At 36.9% G+C, this 25,234-nt stretch overlaps 1 protein-coding gene and 1 non-coding gene across 6 annotated transcripts in view; both read right to left on the bottom strand.

Moving 5' to 3' along the window:
* Positions 1–25,234, bottom strand: part of TMEM182 (transmembrane protein 182) — a 77,553-nt gene that overhangs the window by 28,396 nt on the left and 23,923 nt on the right. For 4 of the 5 annotated variants that reach the window (XM_053589503.1, XM_053589502.1, XM_053589505.1 and 1 more), the window contains 2 exons: positions 23,653–23,752; positions 21,923–22,021 (listed from right to left, as the gene is read on the bottom strand). In XM_053589503.1, coding sequence (XP_053445478.1) covers positions 21,923–22,021; positions 23,653–23,752 — 199 coding nt within the window. Of the gene's footprint in view, positions 1–21,922; positions 22,022–23,652; positions 23,753–23,888; positions 24,211–25,234 lie in introns of those variants that run through there. The other variant, XM_053589501.1, reaches the window with a different exon arrangement.
* LOC128585161 (U6 spliceosomal RNA) lies at positions 17,331–17,437 on the bottom strand. The gene has a single exon (XR_008379903.1). It is a non-coding gene; the product is annotated as a U6 spliceosomal RNA (small nuclear RNA).

Genomic DNA, 25,234 nt, shown 5'->3' with positions numbered 1-25,234 from the left:
TTTTTTTTTTGTTCTTGGCCGGGGCTGGGTTTGAACCCGCCACCTCTGGCATATGGGACCGGCGCCCTACTCCTTGAGCCACAGGCGCCGCCCAATGTGGTGGTTTTCTAGTAGAGCATTTTGGCCCAAGTTGTGTGAACTTTCTATATAAATGATATGAAAAATCCTTGATTACCTTAAGTTAAACTTGGCTTTTGTCCACGCAGAGCTTAAATCTATCAATATCAAAACCACTTTTTTTTTCTTAAGGGGTAAAACACTATTAGACAAAGCACCCCCCTCACCAAAAAAATCTGACAATACCGCATGGAAACTTGCCTGCCTGGTAGGGAAAAAAAATGAGCAAGGATACCTTATCAAGAATTGGAATAAAAGGGGAAAGAAGCAAAAAAGTGTCCAGGAGGAAAATACATACACAGAGATGAGCAGAGCTTCAACTGATGGGGAGGGAGGGTTGGGCTAGCAAGTAATGACATGTGCCTACTAGCAAATGCCTTGGAAAAATACTTGGCTGGTTTGGGATCAAGACCTGCGTAGTCTGGGACATGAACCACGCATGCAGGGCATGCTAGCACAGCTGGTGTAAGATAACTGTCTCCTTGGCACAGACAAGACAGCTGAGAAATAGCTGGCATCTCTGGCAGGGTGAGAAGGCCTCATTTACTTGGGAACAAACTTTCACACTTCACCTTTTTATGGACAGATTGAATTCTACTTAGCAAGAGACAGGATCTTATTTTTTTCTTTAGAGATGGGGTCTTGCTATGTTGCCCAGGCTGGTCTCAAACTCCTGGGCTCAAGAAATTCTCCCACATCAGTCTCCCAAGAACTGGGACTAAGCTTTGGTCATTAAAGTCAGCATTTACTAAATACCTAGACCTTCCTTGGGCATCTTTCATTGATCTGGCCTCTTTTAGGAATGGAACTGAAGAAATGTGGTGGAAACATCTACTGGCAGCCTGAGTTCTCCTCCCTATTTGCTGTCTGTTCTTTAGAAGCAAGTCACTTAACTAACCTCCCTGGTTTTCTGTTTGCCTCTCTATAAAAAGAAAATCAGCAGCCTCAGTAGTCACTTCTCACTCTTCTGGTTAGAGTCCCAGCTAGTAGATTGTCAATATTTCCCTTTGTTAATGAACTACATACATGGAACTTCCAAGTCTTTGCTTGAAAGGACCAGTCTTCTAAAATTGCCCATTTGAAGCAGAAAATCATTGCAAAAATCAAACATAATGTTCCCATAACTATCTGTGTGTGGTTTAGTAGGAGGCTTGGTTTTCCTTATTTATTTGAGTGATAGGATATATCTTTGGAAGACTTTCCTCTCTAGCTACTCAACATAGCAAGCTGTTACTGCAAACACCCTTCGTACTGCATAACAACAGCTGTTGCTCTGGAAACAAGTTAACACTTTGCTTTCCATACAATGGTGGTTCACTTTCTTTACAGCACTGAATCCATATGGATGATAACCTTGGCCTTGGTCATGGGCAGACTTGAAGCAATAAATTTGGGTACTAGGAAAACCACAAATAAAAATCAATCATATTTTAAAATAAGTACATTTAAAAGTCACTTTGGTTTTATTTCCATACCACCAAACCTGTGAATGGCAAAAGGAAAACTGACATTGACTTACTATTCTAAAACTAAACAGTAAAATAATAAAACTTACCATATATTCTCTAATTAACAAATAGCATTTTAAAGTGAATATTGCTCATGAGTAACATAAAATGTAATTTTTTCTACAATGTTATTAAGAAGTTGAGTACAAAAGAAGTTATGGAAATGGAGGCAGCTCACTACTGAGTGTGATCTTTCGGTGCAGAGATTGAATTCTCTGTTTTCTTGACTTTTAAAAGTCAGTATTATATCTTACTTCATAATGCAGTCATCGAGATTCAGTGGGGTAATATTTACAAAGCAAAGTAGGTGGATCAACACAATTATCTATAATGTGAGTGCCATGCATATTCCAATCATTTCATTCAGTTTTTGATAAAATGGAAACAAAGTCATTCTGTTGTGGAATTAGCAGTTTTTATCACTAACAACTTCATCCCTGCAGTTGCTAAGGACAAAGAAAAAAAGTCATCACTGACAATTCTTTCCCTCATACCCCACACCCATCAGCAAATCCAATCACCTGTTTCTTTAGCCAAAGGATAAAGTGAACTTCTACACCCGGAGAAATAAAGTAGGCACACTTGTCCTTATTCCTTCCTGGAAGTACAACTAAAAACCATGGAAATTATCTATAAAGCAAGCATTAAAAGACTCCAGAAGGTGGACAGCAGAAGGCAGACCAGCCAGGGACACTGGGATCCAAAGAATAGTACTGCAGCAAGTTCCCTAGATTTTACTGTTGTCCGACGTAATGTATTCCAGACTTAATGATGGAAAAGCCACAAAGCTGTAGTCAACAATAGACACAAATGGGGGGGAACTGTTCAGTCAAAATATAAGGCAAAGTATAATGTAACAAGGTAAAATTTTGGAAAATAAACCCTCTACACTTTGGCCAAATACCACAGAAAAACAGCATCCCCACTCCCACGCATAAGCAAAAACCAAGGGGAGAGGGTACACTTTTACCCTTTGCTTTCTGTAACAAGATGTCTCAACCCTGTGCCCCTAGAAAACCAGAATAGTAAGTAAGGAGCCTGGACTTTCATGCCTGCAGGATAACAATGAGGCCAGCCTCCATGGAGACAGTGGAGACCATGTAGGGCACCCAACTCCTAAGTGATATTAAATAAATGAGGCAGCCGCTCCCAACTAGGGAGGTCGAATAGGAGGCCTGGGGGAGAGTAGGGATATTCACCACCCCCACTGCATACTACCTACATATCTTGTCTGTGGGGGCTATGCTTGGAGTTGTACTAAGACCCGTTCAGGGTAGGTTGGAGGCCAGAATCCTCCTGGGTATCACTCATAGTAACAAGGAGCATCTCTCCACCACAGATATCATAGATGACCTAGGGTGGAATCTGGACTTCCACCCCCACTTAGCAGTAATGAGACAATGCCCACGCCTTCCCCCACTGGAATGGTGTCAAAGGAAGCTAACTACAAAAAAAAGATTTAACAATATCCACAGTCTCATAGTTTAATATTCAGAAAGTTCAGATTTCAAAAAAAAATCAGTAGTACTACCAAGAACCAGACAAATCACAACTTTATTGAAAAAAGAATAGTTAGTAGACACCAATGCCAAGATGAAAGCGACCATGGGATTATCTGCTGGGGATTTTGAAGCAGCCATAAAAAAAAACCCAAAATGTTCCCGTAGCACACACTAAAATGCTTGAATCAAATGAAAAGGTAGAAAGTATAAAGAAGAACCAAATGGAAATTTCAGAATTGAAAGACATGATAACTAAACAAAAAACTCCCCAACAGATACATTTACAGCAGAATGAAGGAAACAGAGAAAATAATCTGTGAACTTCAAGATAAAATAATGGAAATTATCCAATCTGAAATAGGCAGAAAATACACTTGGGAAAAAAAAATGAGCAAGGAAGAATGAGAGATCTGTGGAATTATAACAAAAGATCTAATGTTCATGTCTTTTGAGTCTCAGAAGGAAAAACTCATGGAAATAATGGCTGAAAATTTTCAAAGTTGTTGAAAGACCTAGACCTAAAGATTGAGGAGCTTATCAAAGCCTAAACATTATAAAGTCAAGGGAATGCACACCAAAACACACAATAATCAAACGTTTAAAAACAAAGGGCAAAGAAAAATTGTTAAAAACAATGATGGAGAAACAATACCTCACACAGAGGAGAAAACAACTTGAATGATGATGGATATTTCATTAGAAACCATGAGTATTGGGAGGAGGTGGCAGAGTACTTTTTAAAGTACTGAAACAAAAGAGCTGTTAACCTCAAACTGTATACCCAGCAAAAATATCATTCAGGAACAAAGGGAAAATTGTGACATTTTCAGATGAAGGAAAACTGAGATATTTCTCAGCAATAGAATAATAATACTAAAAAGACAAAAGGAGCTTTCTAAACAAAAGCAAAATAAAAGCAGAACAAAAGCAAGGAATCAAGAACAATGGACAGAATTCACATATTCATGAACAGGGTAGGTATTACTCCTTTGGAGTTCTCTAAAGTATGTTTCATAATTGAAGTAAACAAAAAGTAATATGTAACATGTGGTTCTCAAATAGGTGGAGGAAATATGTGAGGCAATTAAATTGCCAGAGACATAAAGGGAGATAAAGTTTTATAGTTTCATTATATTGGTAAATGTCAACACCAATAGACTGTGACAAGATGTATCTATAATTTAATACTTATATCAATGACTATAGAAGTTATATAATACAAAGATACGTTCAAAAACACTATAGATAAATCAAAATGGAATTCTAAGAAGATTTCAGTGTACCCATAGGAAGACAGAAAAAGAAAACAGAGAAACAAAGCAGAACAAACAGAAAATAAAAATCAATAAGCCAGAATTAAGTCATAATATCAAAAACAATGTTAAATATAAATGGTCTAAATATACCAACTAGAATGCAGAGCTTCCAAGACCAGACTTTTTTTAAGTCACCAGTTACATACTTTCTATACAACACTCACTTCAAATTTAATGATATAGGTAAACAGAAAATAAAGAATGAAAAATTTTATACCATGCCAATATTAAAGGAATATACGAGAGTACATATATTAATGTCACATAAAGTAGACTTCACTATAAAGAAAACTACTAGAAACAATATATGTCAATAAAAAGGTCAAGCTGTCAAGAAGACAGCAATCCTAAATGTGTATGCATCAAAAAAACAAAACAAAGAGACAAACAAAAACAGAACTGCAAAGTATGTGAAGAAAAAACTGATGGACTGAAAACAGAAATAGACAAATCCACAATTATAATTGGATATTTTGATAACCTTCCTCTCAATAACTGATAGAACAACTAAAGAGAAAATTAGAAAGTAGATAGAAAAACTAAAGACACCATCAACCAGCAGGATCTAATCAACATTTATAGAATACTCCCTCAACAGATAGGACACACATTCTTCCCAAGTACTAAGGAACATATGCCAATATCAATCATATCCTGAGGCTAAAAACAAACCTCAACCCATTTAAAAGACTTGAAGTTCTTTTAAAGAAATGTATAGTGTTCTTTGATCATAAGGGAGTGAAACTAGAAATTAACAACAGAAACATAGTCTATAAGTCCTACTCTGTATACTAAGGCATAAAAAGAAATAAAAGAGGCAGTGTCTGTAGCTCAGTGGGTAGGGCGCCAGCCACTTACACTGAGGCTGGCGGGTTAACAAACCTGGCCCAGGCCAGCTAAACAACAACAACAACAATAACAACTGCAACAACAACAACAAAATAGCCTGGCATTGTGGCAGGCGCCTGTAGTCCCAGCTATTTGGGATGCTGAGGCAAGAGAATCGCTTAAGCCCAAGAGTTTGAAGTTGCTGTGAGTTGTGATGCTACTGTGGGTGACAAATTGAGAGTCTGTTTCAAAACAAACAAACAAACAAAAAAGACATGCAAATAATAAAGGAAAAAATAAAATTGTCCCTATTTGCAGATAATATTATTGTCTATGTAGAAAATCTCTAATAACCTTCTACAATTAGTAAGAAAATTCAACAAGTTGTCATGACTCAAGATAAAGATTTAAAAGCCAATTGCAGCAGAACAACAAAGTCAGAGGGCTGACGAATCAGATGTCAAGGCTTATATAAAGATATAAAAATAAGATATTACAGTATCAATAAAATAATAGATTAAACAAATCAATGAAACAAAATAGCCCCCCCTAAAAAACTCACACACCTATAGAAAATTACTTTGACAAAGGAGCAAAGGGAACTGAGTGGATAAGGAGTACTTTTTTTTTTTTTTTTTTTTCAATAAAATGGTGCTGAAACAATTGGGCATCTATATGCAATATGATGAGTCTGGACAGAGTCCTTATACCTTTCACAAGAGTTAATTCAAAATAAATTATAAAGCTAAATGGAAAAATATATAACTCATAGAAGATAAGAAAATCTAGGTGATCTTGAGTTGAGGTATAGCAACAGCAATATCTATGAAAGAAAAAAACGGTAAGTTGAACTTAATTAAAATTTAAAATTTCTATTCTGTGAAAGACACTATTAAAAGAATGAAATACAAGCTACAGACTGGGAGAAAATCTTTGTGAAACATATATCTGATAAAAGACTGGTATTCAAAATATACAAAGAACTCTTAACATTCAATAATTTTAAAAGAAAGCTCAAATAAAAAATGGCAAAAGGATGTGAGCAGACACTTCACCAAGAAGACACAGAGATGATAAATGAAGCATATAAAAAGATGTGTGACATCATATGTCATCAGGAAATTATAATTAAAATAGTATGATAGAGTGGCATACCTATTAGAATGGCTAAAGTCCCAAAATACTGACAAGAAGAACTCTCATTCATTGAGGGTGGGAATGCAAAATGGTGTAACCACCTTGGAGGACAGCTTGGCAGTTTCTTTAAACACTAAGCACGTGCCTGCTAAATGATACAAGCGATTGTACTTCTTGGCATTTACCCCAGAGAAGAAAACTTATTTCACACAAAAACCTGCACAAAAATGTTTACAGCAGCTTTATTCGTAACTGTCAAAGCTTGGAAGCAATCAAGCTTTGTCCTTCAATAGGTGAATGCATGAGTAAATTATGATATATCCATACAATGGGATATTATTTATCACAGTAAAGGAACGAGCCATCAAAACATAAAAAGATCTGGAGGAATTTTAAATACACATTACTGAGTGAAAGAAGCCAATAGGAAACAGCTACATTCTGTGGAATTTCAACCCTGTGACATCTAAAAAAGGCAAAACCATGGAGATAGTGGAAACATCAGTGTTTGCCAGGGGGTGGGGAAGGGAGGATAACTAGGTGGAGTCCTGAAGATTTTAGCAATGAAACTGCTGTGTATGATACTATAATGATGGACATGGGTCATTACACATTTGTAAAAATTCATCAAATGCGTAACTCAAAGAGTGAATTCTAATGTAAACCAGGGATTTCAGTTAATGAAAATGTATTAACACTGGCTCCTTAATTGGAACAAATGCACCAAACTAAAGCAACACGTTAACAATGGGAAAATCTGTGGCAGAATGGAAACTCTTTGTACCTTTTATTCAATTTTCTATAAATACAAAACTGCTCTAAAAACAGTCTGTTAATTTTTTAAAAATTAATTGCATTTCTATATACTACCAATGAACATGTGGAAACTGAAACTGAAAATATAATATCATTTAGAATTGCTCCAAAATTAAACTAATTGGATATAAAACAAAACACACATTATTTGTATGATGAAAACTAAAAAATGCTGGTAAAGGAAATCAAAGAAAATCTAAATAAATGGAGGAATATATTGTGTTCATGTGTTATAAGACTCAAAATAATGAAGATGTCAGTTCTCCCCAAACTCCTACCTGATCCCAGCAAGATTTTCTTATAGATATATAGACAAGAGTATTCTCGAATTTATACATAGTCAAAAGATCTAGAATAGGTAAAAGTAAAGGACTAGACTAGGTAAAAGTAAAGGACTAGAATAGGTAAAACAATCTGAACAACAACAAAAAGAACACGAAGGTAAATGGGGAATCTCCCTAGCCAATTTCAGCATATGTTATATATGTAAAATAAGTGAGATAATGTGTTATGAGCAAAAGATAAGATTCACAGATCAATTAAACAAAATATAGGAACCAGAAATAGTCCAATACAAGTATGAGCAATGATTTCTTGATGTAAATGGAAAAATAATTCCATAGAAGAAGGATAGTCTTTTCAACAAAGGGTAAGGAAACAATTGGACGTACATCTTCAAAAAAAATGAGACTTATGATCATAGACAAAGCTTAACTGAAAATGTATCATAGGCCAGGCATGGTGGCTCATGCCTGTAATTCTAGCATGCTGGGAGGCCAAGGAAGGTGGATTGCCCTGAGCTCAGGAGTTCAAGACCACCCTGAGCCAGAGTAAGACCCTGTCTCTAAAAAAAGAAAAAAAAAAAAAAGCCAGGCGTTGTGGCGGACACCTGTAGGCCCAGCTACTTGGGAGGCTGAGGTAAGAGAATCACTTGAGCCCAAGAGTTAGAGGTTGCTGTGAGCTATGATGTCACAGTACTCTACCGAGGATCACAAAGTGAGACTCTGTTTTAATAAAAAAATTAATTAATTAATTAATTAAAATGTATCATAGATGTAAGTATAAGTCATAAAACTACAAAACCTTTAGAAGCATGGTTTGTTTTTTTAAAAAAAATGAATTTTATCAAAATGAACAGCTTTTATTCTGCTACGTTTGCTGTTAAGGTGATGAAAAGACAAATTACAAATGAGAGACATTTATAAATCAATATGTGATAAAGTATATATATCTAGAATACATCAAGCACTCTCAAAATTTAATAGTCAAAAGATAAATATTCTAATATAAAATGAGTGAAAAACATAAAGAGACATTTCATTGATGAGGATATAGAGACAGCAGCTAAGCATGTGAAAATATTTTACATATCACCAGACATTAAGGAAATCAAAGTTGGGATATTGCCACATAGCTATTAGAATGGCTAAAGTAGAAAACTGTGGCAATAAGTACTGGTGAGGAGACAGAGAACCTGAGTCTCTCATACATTGGCAGTCGGAATATAAAAATGACTCTGGAAAATACTTTGGAGGTTTTTTAAATACTTAAACATTTCACTTATCATTATAACCCAGCAACTGTATTTGTGGCCATTTATCCCAGGTAAATGAAAGTTCTTATTCATACAAAAACAGTACACAATCTTCATAATAGTCCCCAAACTGGAAACAACCAAAAATGCTCTATCATAGGGCAATGGTTAGACAGTAACTAAGCAATGAAAAGAAATGGACTAGGCAGAGCCTGTGGCTCAAAGGAGTAGGGTGCTGGCCCCATATGCCAGAGGTAGTGGGTTCAAACCTAGCCCCGGCCAAAAACCGCAAACAAAAGAAAAGAAAAGAAATGGACTATTGATACATGCAACCACTGAAACGGATCCCAAGGTCATATGCTTAAAAAATAAGCCAGTCTTAAATGGCTTATATGCCGTATAATTCCATTTATAGAACATCGTTGAAATGACAAAATTATAGAGCTATATAACAGATTAGTGGTTTTGAAAGGTTAGGGGGTGTGGGGGAAGAAGTGACCATCAAGGGGTACCCCCAGGGAGATTTGGGTGTTGATGGAATAGTTTGGTACCTTGATTGTGGTCGTGGTCACACCACAGGAATCAATACATGAGATAAATAGCATGGAACCATACACGTGCCTTATACTAATGCCACTTTCCTGGTTTTGATGTTGGACTACAGTGATGTAAGATGTAATTGATGAGGGGACTTGGCAGAGAGGTGCCAGGGATCTCTGTACTATCTCTGCAATTTTCTGTAAGTCTATAATTATTTCAAAATAGGGAGTTTAAAGAAATTAATCAGATAGAATAGAATCTGTTAAAGATATATGCTGATATATTAATGGTAGAAGTTATATTATATTTGGAATTTCCTTTAAAATAACCCCCATGTAGATTACTTACACAGATTTACAGAGATGAAATGAGATACATGATAATGATTGAAGTTGAGTGATGACTATTGAAGTTGCAACATATGGGTTCATCATACTCTTTACTTCTGTAAACATTTGAAAATTTTCATAATAAAATATTAAACACAAAACAGAACAAAAACAAAATTCAGGACTGACATGTTAAGGTCCATAGCAGCCCAGACATACATAGTTTCTTGGCATTTTATTTTGTTTTGTTTATTACAAGCCAAGTTCACTTGATAGATTCACTTACTGGTAGTTAATAAGATGGTACTAGAATTAGAGAAATTTTCATCTCCTAATGTGCTGGTCTAAACAATCTGGAATATAACAAACCGTTTAACTGGGCTGCCTGATTCCACCTTTGTCTTTCTAGGGCAAGTTAACAATGTAACCAACTGGACAGATTCTTTTACAATACAGCTCAGAGTAGACACTTTTCCTCAACCCTGCCATCTCACCCAGAGCAGGGGCCCACATCCTTACAACCCAGCCTCCCCACCACCAAGACCCACTACCTCCCTGAGCACATCTTCTGCTCTTCTGCAGCTGTGCTGGCTTCTCTTCTCTGCACACATCAGGCATCATTTATGCCCAGCCCCTGAGCCTCCACAGCTGATGTTCCCTCTGTTTGGAGCACCCTTCCTCCAGATATCATACAAGTCTCTCTCTCCCTTTCTTTTGGTCTCTACTCAAACATCACTTTCTCAGAGGCAGGCTTTCCTCCAACCACATCATAGAAACATGTGTCTATATCCACCCCCCCGTCCCCAACTCTCCCAGGTCCCTTGGTCTGCAGCTCTTCTCCAAGTTTTATGTTCACCCAGAGTCCTTGTCATCTTGAACCACTATATATTTGAACAATTTATGTGGCTTTGTCTGACTCTCCCCACTAGCATGTCAGCACCCCCAAGGGCAAGGATTTTTATTTGCTTTGTTCTCCACTATTCCTCAGATCCTACAAAAATGTCTGGCACAATATATGCTCAATAAAGATCTGCTGAATAAATTTTAATTAATATTACCAAATAAAGAGTGGCAAATCTTGGCCTGTACAGATGCACAATATTAACCATCGTGTACTGGGATAAGGGTGATAATGATAATAATAACGAACATTTATTTATGAAGCCTTACTCTTTGCCAAGAATCCACCCTGTCAAATGCTTGATGTGACCACACATACACACAAACACTTTCTCTCTCTCCCTCTCTCTCTCCAGAGAGCAGGAAGCATTTCACTAGGGAGAAGCTATGATGAATTTATGTGCCCTGATGATAACTTATTTTTGGTGTTCTAAATTGGTGTATCATCGTAAGGATAGCTGACATTTATTGAATACCAATTACATGGCAACCAACCTGCCAAGCATTTATATTATGATGTCTTTCTAGTTTGAAAATAACTGTATGAAGCTGATACTATTCTTATTTTCCTTTTACAAACCAGTCTGTGGAGTTTAAACACCTACCCAAGTACTCCAAGCCCAAGTGCTAGTACCAGGTGATGAATGCAGACTGGAAGTTCCCAGCTTGTCGCCCCCAGAGAACCCTCACCACGAGCCCGTCCATGGCTGGACACTCTGTACAGCATCCACTGAGCCCCCAAATGAGGGATCAGGGGAACCCACCAAGACAGCTCAGCCAGACTGCAGAGCCCACGTTCAACCCAGGTCTGTCCAACTCCAAAAACCCTCACCTTGTCCCTAAGGCCTCCCCAGTCACCCTGCCTAGCCTTGACGTCCCCTCCACACACAGCTCTCTCATCTTCTATTTCCTCTCAAGTGTTGACTGACTTATTTTGCTTATTCTTGCCTCCCCACTACAGTGAAATCTCTATGAGGGCAAGAATTTAGGGCTGATTCTGGAACACCCTGCCTAGCGCCCCACATACAATAGATAACTGTGTAATTTCCTTCCTTTAATCTAGTTGATCCTATTTTCCAAGAAAAGATACACACTAAGATGAGAGGTGAGAGAGGCCCAGATGAGCTCCTAACTCCTTTTTGGTTTTAATACACCGTGTGAAAGAAGATAGCAGAAGGAAACGATTGCCTGTGCTTTGGGGTCCAGACCTGGAACTGGCTAGAGGTGCTGCTAAACGTTTTACAATAATACACAAAACAGTCCCACAACAAAGATTTATCTGGCCTCAAATGTCAACAGTGCCAAGGTGAAGCAGCCCTGCTCTGTGGAACCCAGAGGTCTCTACCATGGGAGATTTCTACTTATGAGGGTAGCAGGCATTTTCAGGGGTCACCAGAAGCCTCCAGAAAGGTGGGAGCTATTTCTCTCTGAATGGAAGCAATGACCCTGCCGGGAATATCCACCCAGTAACACCCTGTCATTGGAGAGGGACATTCTGTAAACTGCCAACCAATCTGGAGAAGCCAATGAATACATTAAAGAAAACACAGAATGACCCCCTCTGAACAAAGGGATTTTTAGTTGTAGCATTGAGGTTGCATCCTAGAACTGCCAAGCTGATGCATATGAAAGCTGAGAAAGCTGCCCTGAGAGCGGTACTCAAACTTGAACACCACACAAGCTGGGCTGGGGTCCCAGAGGGACAGTCAGCTGTCAGTCTGGAATGGCAGCCACCCCTGAGCTTCAATAGCAGATACAATGCCGTGTCTGAGGTCATGGCTGTGTGATTCCAAACGTCTGAATGGATAGCAAGAAATTCTGCTGATGTAAAGGCATTTCCAAATGCCTAAGTACTTGACATTTATGAAAAATAATGACGGAATTGCATTTTACATCAAATTTTGCAGTGAATGGTTTTTCCTCTACAACTAAAGCAAAGCAGAAATATTTGAAACTGTTTCACATACATGTTTAGGACAAGGGCCAGAATCATCATATAGGAATGCACACAAACATTAGTAAGTAACACCCAGCTACACCAGAATGATCCATCTGCAAGCTGGAGGGCGCAGGGGAGGGTATCCGGATAAGATTAGGTACCTAAGACGTGTTGATGTGCCTCCAAGATGATTTAAGTATTTACAGTTATACTAACTCTGGATTCAAATTTTAATTCATTCCTGTGCTGTTTCAAACTGCCAAATGCAAGAGCATTCATTTTGCCTTGTATAGTCAAGCAGGCTTTCTGTGTGTTTTGTGGTTGTTTCAGTAAGGACGCTGTGCTCTTTCAGTGGCTATTCCAAGCCCAAGTGTTGACTAAGGCAAAAGTCTCAACTTCCTCTCTGACTGCTCACTCCCTAAACATCCCAGTGTGGGGTTTCACATTCCCAACATTCTGCTCACCACCCCTTTAAGAAGGGCCACTGCTTCCTGCCCTCTCTTCCGAAGAAGAGAAGAAAGCATGGGGTAGGGCGTGGCTCTCAGGGGAATCTTACAGTGGCAAAATGTGCAGGAAAATGGAATGGGCTCCCAATGGGTTCAATGAAGAAGGGAACTTGTTGCCAGGAAAAGAGGAAGAGCTTCCAGGTCCAATCTCAGGGAATGGGCAGTGAACCAGAAGGAGCTACACCACAGATCAAGAAGTCTCAGGTGGTTTTAAATGGAGAAGTGGGTGCCTGGGAAGAGCAACTTTAACAGGAGTCTGTGTCTACCTGTGCCCTTGCCACAGAGGGGGCTATTAGAAGCAGGAGAACTTCTGCACCATCCTCATAAGATCCAATTCCTTCTTGTTCATTTCTCATGCATGTTCATTCTGCTTTTGTTGTTGAGGACCACTACCTCCTTCCTAAGACTTTCCCCCCACCCCAACCCCTTTGCAATGCCCCGGACTGCTCATCCTGTGGACACGTTTCTCGATGCTTCTTTTTCTTCCTCACTGGTGGGCTGTATTTGCTTTCTCCCTCCCCCTGCCCAAATGTAATTGATATTTCACTATTCTCTTTACTATGGTTTTTCTTCTTAAAGATTAAAGCTGATATTAAAAACCACCTCTGTAATTTCTCATTAGTGTCTACTATGCTAATTAACGATGTGTGGGTAAATCAGTTTTGCATATCAAGCTACCTGCTGAATTATTTCAAACTGATATTCCACCACCGACATGGATTTAATATTTCTAAACCAAACTAAATCCCCACCCTCCACTTCAGAATATGCCCCTTCCTCTTAACTTTGAGATTTCTATTTCTATTTCTATTCTCCTTTCCAAATTTTCTTAATTGAAAATCATTCATAGTATCAGTTTGCAAACTATTTGGTACTATGGCACAATAACAACAAGAAAAGCCTGGTCCTGTCTTCTGATTCACCATTGACACGTCTAGAAATATAACCCAGGGAATTAGTACAAATTATGAAAAATGGTACATGCCTAAAATTATTTTTAATGTGGCGATACCAGCTAACAATTAAAAATTTGAGAAACTATTAAAGGAAAACATGGAGAAATATGTGATAACAGAAAAAATGGAAAAGCAAGACAGACAGACATTTGGTTTTAGCCATCACAAATGTACATGTGCAATATGTACATCAAAAGGACTGGAAAGAAAAACACTAACGTAATGATCATTGTTCAGAGGTAAGTGAAGGTAACTACCTCCTATTGTATATTGTTTAAACAGAACTACACCCACTTCAAAAGGAAATTTTTTTTATCATTCTAGATTCCTTCAGCTTTCTTTTATTTAGCTACCAAATATTACACGCTAGTTCTTCAAATATCAATTACATCCTTTGTTCCCATTTTGTGCTATTCTACCCTTGTTTAAGCCCTGATGGTTTTGATTCAACCAGCCCTCACTCCTCTAGTGTAGTTGCTAAAAAGTCAAAAACTCCATGTCTCAGCTCTATTCCTGTGATATCATTCTGATGAATAAAGCATTGGCAGAAACCTACTGGCAAATTAGAGAGACACTCCTGCTTTTCTGAGGATGGAAGAACATGAAGGTGACTGTCTACCTCCAAGAATGCTGGAAGAAAAGTTTGATAGAACCTGGGTCTCTGACCACACATTATGGCAGCTGCTTCTGGCCTTCTTGTTATGAGGGAAAATAGCTTTTAAATTTAGCTACTCTTTGTTTCTTGTTACTTGCAGCCTAGTGCATTGTTGACTACTATCTTGCCTTTCTATCTTCCTGATTCTAGTCTCACATCATTCTTTTCAACTTACACTTTTTATAGAGGAGAAGGGGAAAACCAGAAGAGGACTGTATAAACACTGACAATAAAAGCAAAGGACAGGTAAAAACAAGGTGGAATACCAAAAATTATTTTTAAAGTATGTAAAAAAATATTTAAGAGCAATCTAAGTCTGTTTAGTAGAGGGTTAAAAGAAATCCTATACACATCAATCTTTACTTATGGTATTGGTATTAATACCATATTACAATGTAATAACAGATTTTCCCCCAAAATAATCATTTAGCTTTTGGTCTCAAGTTGATACAAAAGTGAGCCAAATAAACAAGATGCCCTCTCAGGGAGCTTAGAGTTGAACTGGGAAGAAAATATATGAACAAGATAATTATACCAGGAATGCAAAGCTGTCCCATGAATTATCTAAGTACGAGTTTTATAAAGGAGAATGTGGCCCAATTAGTGCATTAGTGGAATAAGGGGCCAGCAAGGAAAGTTTCCTTAGGAATGCGAAGTTTGAACTAGCTGTAAGAATAAACCTGCTTTGTTAGAAAAAATAAATAGAGGAGGGAGTGGGAAGAAAGGAACAGCATGGTGGGGGTGAGGGTTGGGGGGGTTAAGGCATGTGTTTTTACAAAGGCCCTGGAGGCAGGAGGACAAGGACTGGGTCCAAGGAACTCACAGCAGCTCAGGGCAGCCATACCCCATGTGTACATATTTATTTGGATTCATCAAGAAAAGGTGAGATTTGGTCCAGTATATTGCTTAAGAAAGAAATCAAGCACGTGATTTAGTTTTAAAACATTTCCACTTAGGAAAAATAAACCTAGTTTATTACTAAAAATACTAACTGTAAGTTTCGTATAACATCATTCTACACAAATTTTTAAGCATTTACTAATTACCAGGCACTATACTAAGTTCTGGGGATATAAATATGAATAAGTTACATTCTCTGCCTTTTGGGAGCTCAAATAAACACCGAAGAAACAGGAGTTAACAATTACAGTTAATTATAATGAGCACTTTGACAGAGGGGTTGTAAAAGGCTATGGAGACACCAAGAAAGAGAAAAATTAATTCACTTAGGGTTGAATGTGTGTCACACTTTATGGGGGCAAGACATGATTGCAAGAGGGACTTTACCTAACAATTGCAATCAGTGTAACTGGCTTATTGTACCCTCAATGAATCCCCAACAATAAAAAAAAAAAAGAAAGTGTTAAAAAAAAAAATTCATTACCAAATGATACCAAATAAATGAACTGTGACTGAATGTAAGCATGAAACAAACTAGAAAATCTAAACTCTGCCAAATCTCAAAAGGGAATAGAATTGTTTAATAGACTTCAAAGTACACAAGCCTGCCTCAAAAACAATTCTGGAAATTAGACCACCCTCTCTAGACTTGAGCAATCATTCAAGTAACTAGATTTGAAAATAATTGAATTTTAAAATATGTGTCAAAATATGGATTTTTTAAAAATGAAGGGAAATGAGAATGGACTGTATGCATAGGTCAGGTTCAGATAGAAAGGCAGAAAAATCCAATATAAGCTCACTTGTGCTTTTGTCGAGACACAAATAAAAGACTTATACTTTTATAATATAGTGTAAGTAGTGTAGTACAGTAAACGCTGCAATTAGCTTTTTTATTCATTGTAGTTTATCTGATTATAAATAAGACAAAAACCAGAGACTTGGATCTTTGTGTGATTTCTGCCAATAATCAGCTGTGTGGAGATAGAATCATATGCTTTCTCCGAGTTCCAGTCTCAAAAGAGGATAATCTCATCAGTAGTGTCTTATGATTCTAAAGTAGTCACTCCAAAAAAATAAATCATACATCACTATATTATTTTTACTAAATCCAATATCAACTAACCATAACTGTAAAAACTCAGGAAAACACAAAGTCATCTTACTGGCAATTTTCCAGGTCATGATATATAAGATGTTGTATAATAGTATTTTCAATTTATTAAAGATAATTTGGCAATTATCTAATGCCTGGTAATTCTGAAGCTATAGGAAACTAAATAGTGGCTCTGGAGTCTAGAGAAGATTACACAGTTTTTTTTTGTTTATTTTTTCTTTTTTTTTTTTTTTTAGCTTTCATGGCATATATTTATATACACATGCTTTTTTTTAAATTTCAGGTTAATATGGGGGTACATACAATTAGGTACCTAAGTTGCTTTTGTAAGGTTAAGTTCCACATTATAGTAGTGTCCTTTCTCAGGAAGTATGCCATATACCTATGCAATGTACCCACTGGATGGGAATTTATTCAACCTCTTCCCCTTCTCCACCACTGAATTTAGTTTTTCCCTCATATAGGCATGTAGGATCCTTATTTTTCCATTCTTATGCTACTTTGCTTAGGAGAATATTCTCCAAAACTGTCCAGGTTGTTACAAACTATACAAAGACTCCATCTTTTTCTTTTTTTTTCCTTTTCTTGCAGTTTTTGGCCCAGGCTGAGTTTGAACCTGCCACCTCCAGCATATGGGGCCAGTGCCCTACTCCTTCGAGCCACAGGCCCCGCCCAAGGTTCCATCTTTTTTATAGTTGAATAGTATTCCATGACATACACATATCACAATAAAAATATGGAATACTTCGTGAATTTGAGTGTTGTCCTTGCACCAAGGCCATGCTAATCTTCTCTGTATCATTCCAATTTTAGTGTAAGTGATGCTGAACCAAGCACAAGATTATGTAGTTTTATAAACCAGGAGACACATACTGAAAAGTCAATAGGATATTTTTGATAAAATCTATGATGTTCTCCTGGGGACAGGAAACAAACCAACAAAAACATGAATCACAAACTTCAAATTTCCTTGTGCAATATTATAAAGCTAAATTAAACTTGGGTGTCCCATTTCCATTGTAAACATATTTTTGCGCATCTCAATCATTTTTTTATTTAAAATGTTTGATAAAAATTTCTTAAAGTGATTAAGGGCTTATAATATTTGTGCCAAAGAGGAGTTTGATAATTTAAAAAAAAAATTGCACATGGGTTGTCACTAGATCCAAAAAGTGACTCACTAATTATATGCAGTGCTGCATAATAATTCTAAGTGTAATTGCAGTATAATTTTTCTGACACATATTTACTATCTGTCTCCATCATAATTATCATGCATAGATTATGTTACCTTGTTTTTCAAGTTCTCCACTATGTCCTCCAGGTTCGGACTTTTCAAACATGGACATTCCTTTTAAAATATACTGTGTCTATTTGAGTATTCTGGTTACAGGGTTGTAGACACTGAATGGTCTGTACCAATTTTTTTTTTTTTTTTGGTTCCTATGTTTTGGAACATTAGGTTTTTCTGGAATGCATACACCGTGTTAGAGGAGAAATGTCTCTGCAGTGTAATACATTCATTAGCATCCCTGAGCTCACCATATCTGCCAGTCTAAAGTACATGCTATGCCACAGATCACCAAGGAGGAAAAATAAAAGTATTTTGCACCACAAACACTAACACTAGCATGTACCATGTCTGTCAGAAAACGAGACATAGGAATGTCTTCAAACATGGATTTTCTAGACAAATATGGACCAGCTCTTCGCAAATTCTTACACCTCATCCCCGAACAGACAATAACTCTTATCCATAGAAACAAGAATTACAAGGGTCTGTGAATATAAGGGGATGGACCTGGACAGTCCACCATGCCTAAGAAAATGGGCAACTAACCAGCAAATGTGCCTACATCCTCCCAGAGCCCATAACTCCAGTAAAATTAGCCCATATCATAAAATCCCAAGACCAGAGATGTTGGCATGGATGTGGAGAAAAGGGAACACTTCTACACTGCTGGTGGGAATGCAAATTAATACATTCCTTTTGGAAAGATGTTTGGAGAACACTTAGAGATCTAAAAATAGATCTGCCATTCAATCCTGTAATTCCTCTACTAGGTATATACCCAGAAGACCAAAAATCACATTATAATAAAGATATTTGTACCAGAATGTTTATTGCAGCCCAATTCATAATTGCTAAGTCATGGAAAAAGCCCAAGTGCCCATCGATCCACGAATGGATTAATAAATTGCGGTATATGTACACCATGGAATATTATGTAGCCTTAAAGAAAGATGGAGACTTTACCTCTTTCATGTTTACATGGATGGAACTGGAATATATTCTTCTTAGTAAAGTATCTCAAGAATGGAAGAGTGAGTTTAGGAGAGGATATTTGCAGGTTATGTCTCCGACAAAGGTTTAATAACCAGAATCCACAAAGAACTCAAACGCATTAGCAAGAATAGAACAAGGGATCCCATCGCAGGCTGGGTAAGGGATTTGAAGAGAAACTTCTCTGAAGAAGACAGGCGTGCGGCCTTCAGACATATGAAAAAATACTCATCATCTTTAATCATCAGAGAAATGCAAATCAAAACTACTTTGAAATACCATCTAACTCCAGTGAGACTAGCCTATATAACAAAATCCCAAGACCAGAGATGTTGGCGCGAATGTGGAGGAAAGGGAACACTTTTGCACTGCTGGTGGGAATGCAAATTAATACAATCCTTTTGGAAAGAGACATGGAGAACACTTAGAGATCTAAAAATAGATCTGGCATTCAATCCTGTAATCCCTCTACTAGGCATATACCCAGAAGACCAAAAATCACATCATAACAAAGATATTTGTACCAGAATGTTTACTGCAGCCCAATTCATAATTGCTAAGTCATGGAAGAAGCCCAAGTGCCCATCGATCCACGAATGGATTAATAAATTGTGATATATGTACACCATGGAATATTATGCAGCCTTAAAGAAAGATGGAGACTTTACCTCTTTCATGTTTACATGGATGGAGCTGGAACATATTCTTCTTAGTAAAGTATCTCAAGAATGGAAGAAAAAGTACCTAATGTACTCAGCCCTACTATGAAACTAATTTAGGGTTTTCACATGAAAGCTATAACCCAGTTACAACCTAAGAATAGGGGGAAGGGGGAAAGGGAGGGGAGAGATGGGGGAGGTGGGTGGAGGGAAGGGGATTGGTGGGATTACACCTGCGGTGCATCTTACAAGGGCATATGTGAAACTTGGTAAACGGTTTGTGAAGCTAGTGAATGATGCCCCATGAATATATCAATGTACACAGCTATGATTTAATAAAAAAAAATAGCATAGCACAGGCAAAAAGAATAATAAACAAGATCAGCAAGTTTTGCGAATTATCTGTTTATAATCTTTAAAGGCAAAATGTTGGAATTAATTTACATTTGAAGCAGAAATTAAAAGCCACCATCTTTAAAAAAAAAGAATGGAAGAAAAAGTATCCAATGTACTCAGCCCTACTATGAAACTAATTTATGGCTTTCATATGAAAGCTATAACCCAGTTATAACCTAAGAATAGGGGGAAGGGGGAGAGGGAGGGGAGGAAGGGGGGGGATGGGCAGAGGGAGGGTGATTGGTGGGATTACACCTGCGGTGCATCTTACAAGGGTACATGTGAAACTTAGTAAATGCAGAATATAACTGTCTTAACACAATAAAATACATATATATATACTGTGCCTACCATGCCTATGACATCACAAGACTTCAGTGTATGCATAACAACAACAGTACGAATATTTATGCAAACTACTTATGTTCTGGAAAGACAATCCTGTATTACTTCTCAGTTCACTTGTAAGAATAAGATGGTCAGGGAAAGGGCATATTTTTTGTAACTTGTCTGCAAAACAAAATAGTTTGTTCCATTTCTTCCTGTGCTGTCTCTTCTCTTAGCAGTAAGAATCCACATTCTACCACAAGGCACTGGATTTTGACAAATGTGAATGTGATGCCTCATTTAGTTTTTCATGGGAAGAAGAATCTACATCACTTGTTCTCAAAGGAAATAGTCCTTGGACCCAAGGAAGCCCAGTGGAAAAACACAGCTAGAGGTCAGCTCACCATCCAGATCCCACGCCCTCTCCATGAAGTGTCATGTAATGACATGATATAAACAGATGCTAAGTTCTTTGACAAACCTATAACTAATTCATAATGTATGGAATTTACATAGTCGATGGAAAGATGAAAAATAGTTAAATGTAATTTTTGTTTGTTTGTTTTGTGATGGTTAATGTTTTCTATTAACTTTTTTAGACTATGGCGCCCAGTTGTCCGGTCAAACACCAGTTTGGATATGACTGTGAAGGTATATTTTAGATGCAATTTGCATTCACAATCACTTCACTCTGAGTAGAGCAGATTACTTCCCATAATATGAGTGGGCCTCACCCAGTTGAAGGCCTTAAGGGCAAAGACAAGTTTCCTGAGGAAGAAGGAAATTAGACTCTCCTGACTTCAGATATGAGACTGCAGTATCAACACTTATCTGAATCTCCAGCCAGCCAGCATGCCCTACACGTTTAAGACTCACCAGCACCCACAATTATGTGAGCCAAATCCTTAAAATTTCCTTCTCTGTGTGGGTGTATGTGTGTGTGAGAGAGAGTGCTTGTGCATGTGTGTACCCTACTGGTTCTCTTTTTTTGGAGAACTCTGACTAATATAAATTTATTTGGAACATTAAATATATTAGGTATTCATTTTGAAAAACAACACTTTCTGGCTTTGTATATGACATTGATAGTAGGTATCAGCCATTAGTTTTAGAGTTATTAGAAACTTCATGTTTTTAATATGACTTTCACTATTTAACTTTTTCTATGGGGTATCACACACATACCGTTTAGTCATTTTATATGAAGATAGCAGCATGATATATCCTTATATGGAACAATGGCAAGAAAATGTCTTAAAAGTAGGATATATATTTCAATATTTTTGGTTCTAAGGCTAGTTTTTGGTCAGTTAAACCCTTTAGAAGCAGTTCTTTCTATTAAACATCACAATCTTCATTTCAGAAACACATTTTTTTAGAAATTATTTTTGTAAGTAGCAAGTAAATTACAATGGCTTTACATCAAGGTCAAAGTTATATTCTTGCACATGGTTTGTCACTAGATCCAAAAAGTAACCCACTCATTATACATGGTGTGCTAAAATAACACCTTTTTATGTCTAACAGGTTGATAGAGAAAATGTTGAAATTACAGGGGTTCAATTATTTTTTAACTGCTCACTAAAATTTTGCAGTAGGGATCCTTTACAAAGGCAAGTCGCTTTCAGAGGCAATCTGAAGACAGAGGGTACTCACTAACTGCAGAGTCGTAGGAGGTGGAATTGTGCTCGCCTCTCATGAAGGGGTATGGGGACAGGTAAGCGTGCATGCAGTTCTTGGATGGTGGCTGATTGGCTGGGAAGGAGAGGAAAGCAATGGTGTTAGTTACTGAGACGCTCAGTGATGACTCGTTCCTAATGAAACAGAAACAGGGGGTGACACAAGCAAAATAAAACTACTGGTCCCATTAATCCATTCAGAGAATTGTGTGAGTGAGGAAGAGCTTCTAAAAATCTATCAAGAAGCACAGCAGACCTGAACGTTGGATTCATCCAGAACATCTATGTATATGACCTAGTTCATGGACTCAGCACAAATGCCCTTAATATCACTTTAAAATTAAATGTATCATGCTTTGTTTATTTTCACATATCCTGTAATACCCCAATACCTAATATAAATGCATAGTATGCATTATGCATTCAAAAGTAATTATCTTAAAAATACAACAAACTGAACCTTGATTCAGTCTAATTAATAGAACATTTCTTCTATACCCATTTTATTTTCAGGGAAAACATACAAATGATTAATCATACAAGTTAATAATTCAAGTAAATGTTAGCATTTGAAGAAATCAAAAGAAGAAACTTCTGGTTGTGTGAAGACTTTAAAATTTTATATGAATACTTTAAAGGGAAGCGAAATATCGAAATATTTTTCCTCGCTCTAAGTGTTTAGCAAAATCTTCCTCTTGCACAATCTGATTTCTCTCTACCAAAGTCTAAATAACTTCCATTGACAAGCTGCATGCTTATTCCCTCCTGCCCCCAAAGCACTGTAAGATAATCTACTAGATATTTGTCTCAAAGGGCCACTTCATCATTACTTTGTTCCTTTTATATAAGCTAACTTACTATCAGGTTGCTCACTTCTTCAGTTGCCTCATATGTTTATTACGTATTCCATGATATTGACTATTTTATGAAAATGATACTTTGATTTTTCACAGGTATGCTTGATAAGATTAATAATTTCAACCCTCAGTAAGCTTTAAGCTAATGAAGTTCTTTTAATGTTGAACATAATAAAATAAATGGCAGTTATTTTCAATAAATTGATGTTCAAACATTAATACAATACAAGAAATACAGTTGAAAGACTGCATCAGAGTTTTTAAAAGTTATTCTACTTCAAAAAAAGAACCTTAAAGTTTCAACAAGAAAAGGCAAACATCAAAAGCAAGGAATGTCTTGATAATTACCTAAAAACTTGGTTACAGCCAAAAGAAAATAAGCTTTCATCTGTTCTTCTGGTAATTAAGTTTCATTATATGAAAAAAAGATTTTGTTAACCTTGAAACTATGAATATAAAATAATACATCTCTATTTCTGGATTTTACATTTGAGATTTCAAGGAGTAAGAGTAAAAAAATGCTTAACAATAAAAGACACTTGAAAATAATACTATGGGTAATGTCTATTTTGTTTGTTAGGGTTAGTGTATTTCAAATATGAGCAGGGAAACTGTAGATAACTCAGTTTTCCATAAATATTTAGACTTCTATTTTATGTTAGAAGATAGAATAATTATTCCTGTAGTCTTTCCTATTTACTGAAAAGTAATCTTTCACAGACCTTTTGAAGACATCTTACTTAGATTTTACAATGAAGAATCCAACTCTCTGCAAGTGAAATCTACTAAATAAGCAGCTGTTCATTTTTATAGTAGAGAAAGAGAAAAAATAAAGTTAAATTGCACTTACTGTACCAGAACTTCCAAACATTAGAATCATTCTCTTCCACAACCCCATTAAACCAACATCTCCAGAAGAATCCTTCATGGTGAAAAGTGACGTTTTCTATCTGTACAGAGCACAAATGAAGTAACTTGTCATCAACACAAAAAAATACAGTCAAAATTATTACATCCCAAATAATCCCAAATAATGATGTTCAGTAGCTTTTCACATATGTTTTCTATGAAGAAACAGAAACTCACGTTCCGTTCACCTGAACACTTCCCCACTTCAGTCGCAAGAAGCCAGTAATCTGATCCAAAAGCCACCAAAAACAGTAGAACCCCCAAAGCACCAAAAAGAGCCCCAAAGAAGATAGCAATGTTTAGTCTCATTGTTTAATTCACTGAGTTTTCCTTTTAAATAAAATAAGAAATTTTGCAATCTCTAGCTTAACAATAATGACAAAAAAAGAAAAAAAGAATGAGATCTTTGAGCAGGCAGTGCTCTTGAGAAGGGCTATCCTAGCTCATGCTTTGGCAGCTTCTTGCTCACACCCTGCCGGCAGATTTGTATTCCCCTGGCTCTCTCCTGGAGGGACTCCAGCCTAGCAGCTGAGAATGGCTATTTTAAGATACTGATTGAGGAGTTGTCTTTTCTCCCATGGGGATCAAAAAATAGCTGACCTTCCCCTGGCTACAGAGGGGAGTACCAGGAACTGGCTTGAATTATCACTGTTGCTGTTGGGTAATCCATTGACTTGGCAAGAAGATGGAAAGGCTATGAAGTCATTGGCCACAAATCTTAATAAGAGCCTTAACAAGCTCCTCTTAGCCTAAAATGACCATTTCACTCCCAAAGACCCTTATGACTCTGTTTGAAGATATATACCCTGTTTCCCCAAAAATAAGACAGTGTCTTATTTTAAGGTGTGCTCCCAAAGATGCGCTAGGTCTTATTTTCTGGGGATGTCTTATCTTTCCTGTGAGTAGGTCTTATTTTCGGAGGATGTCTTATTTTTGGGGAAACAGGGTAAATGGCAGCTACAAGGAATCACAAAGATGTCTTGTAAATACAGTTGAAGTTGTAATTAACTTCTTAATTCCTTTTGGACATTCTTGAGGTAGAAATAAATTTTGCATCGAATGGTCTAACACCACTAAGTAAAATTCAGGATGACTTAGACATTCAGAGATGTACTTAAAAGATCAAGAACATCATGGTAACACAATTTCTGAAAGTATTTAAAAAGGATTTTATGCAGCAAACACTAGTGTCATAAAAACAGCACTTTACACAGCACTTCCTACGAGTCATTCCAAATCATCATTTCAAAAGTGGATAGATGGAAAATTTCTCAAAAATATATTGTGTCATGAATTAAGATGAAAAAACCTGGTCTACTCTTTCCTTCATTTTAAATATGTAACTTCCTCAAAATATGAATCATACTTAATACCTATTCAAACTAGCTAATAGTAATGACTCTACATTTTGTTTCAGCCTTGTCTCTTTACAATTCATTTGTCATGTGTGAAGACCCCAGTGAGTACTTTTTCTAAGGATTTGGGCACTATTGAAAATCTTGCACTGTTCCTTTATTATTTTT

Source organism: Nycticebus coucang, chromosome 4 (genome assembly GCF_027406575.1).
Source record: "Nycticebus coucang isolate mNycCou1 chromosome 4, mNycCou1.pri, whole genome shotgun sequence".
Classification (NCBI taxonomy): Eukaryota; Metazoa; Chordata; class Mammalia; order Primates; family Lorisidae; genus Nycticebus; species Nycticebus coucang.
This window is presented reverse-complemented; position numbering and strand designations above follow the sequence as displayed.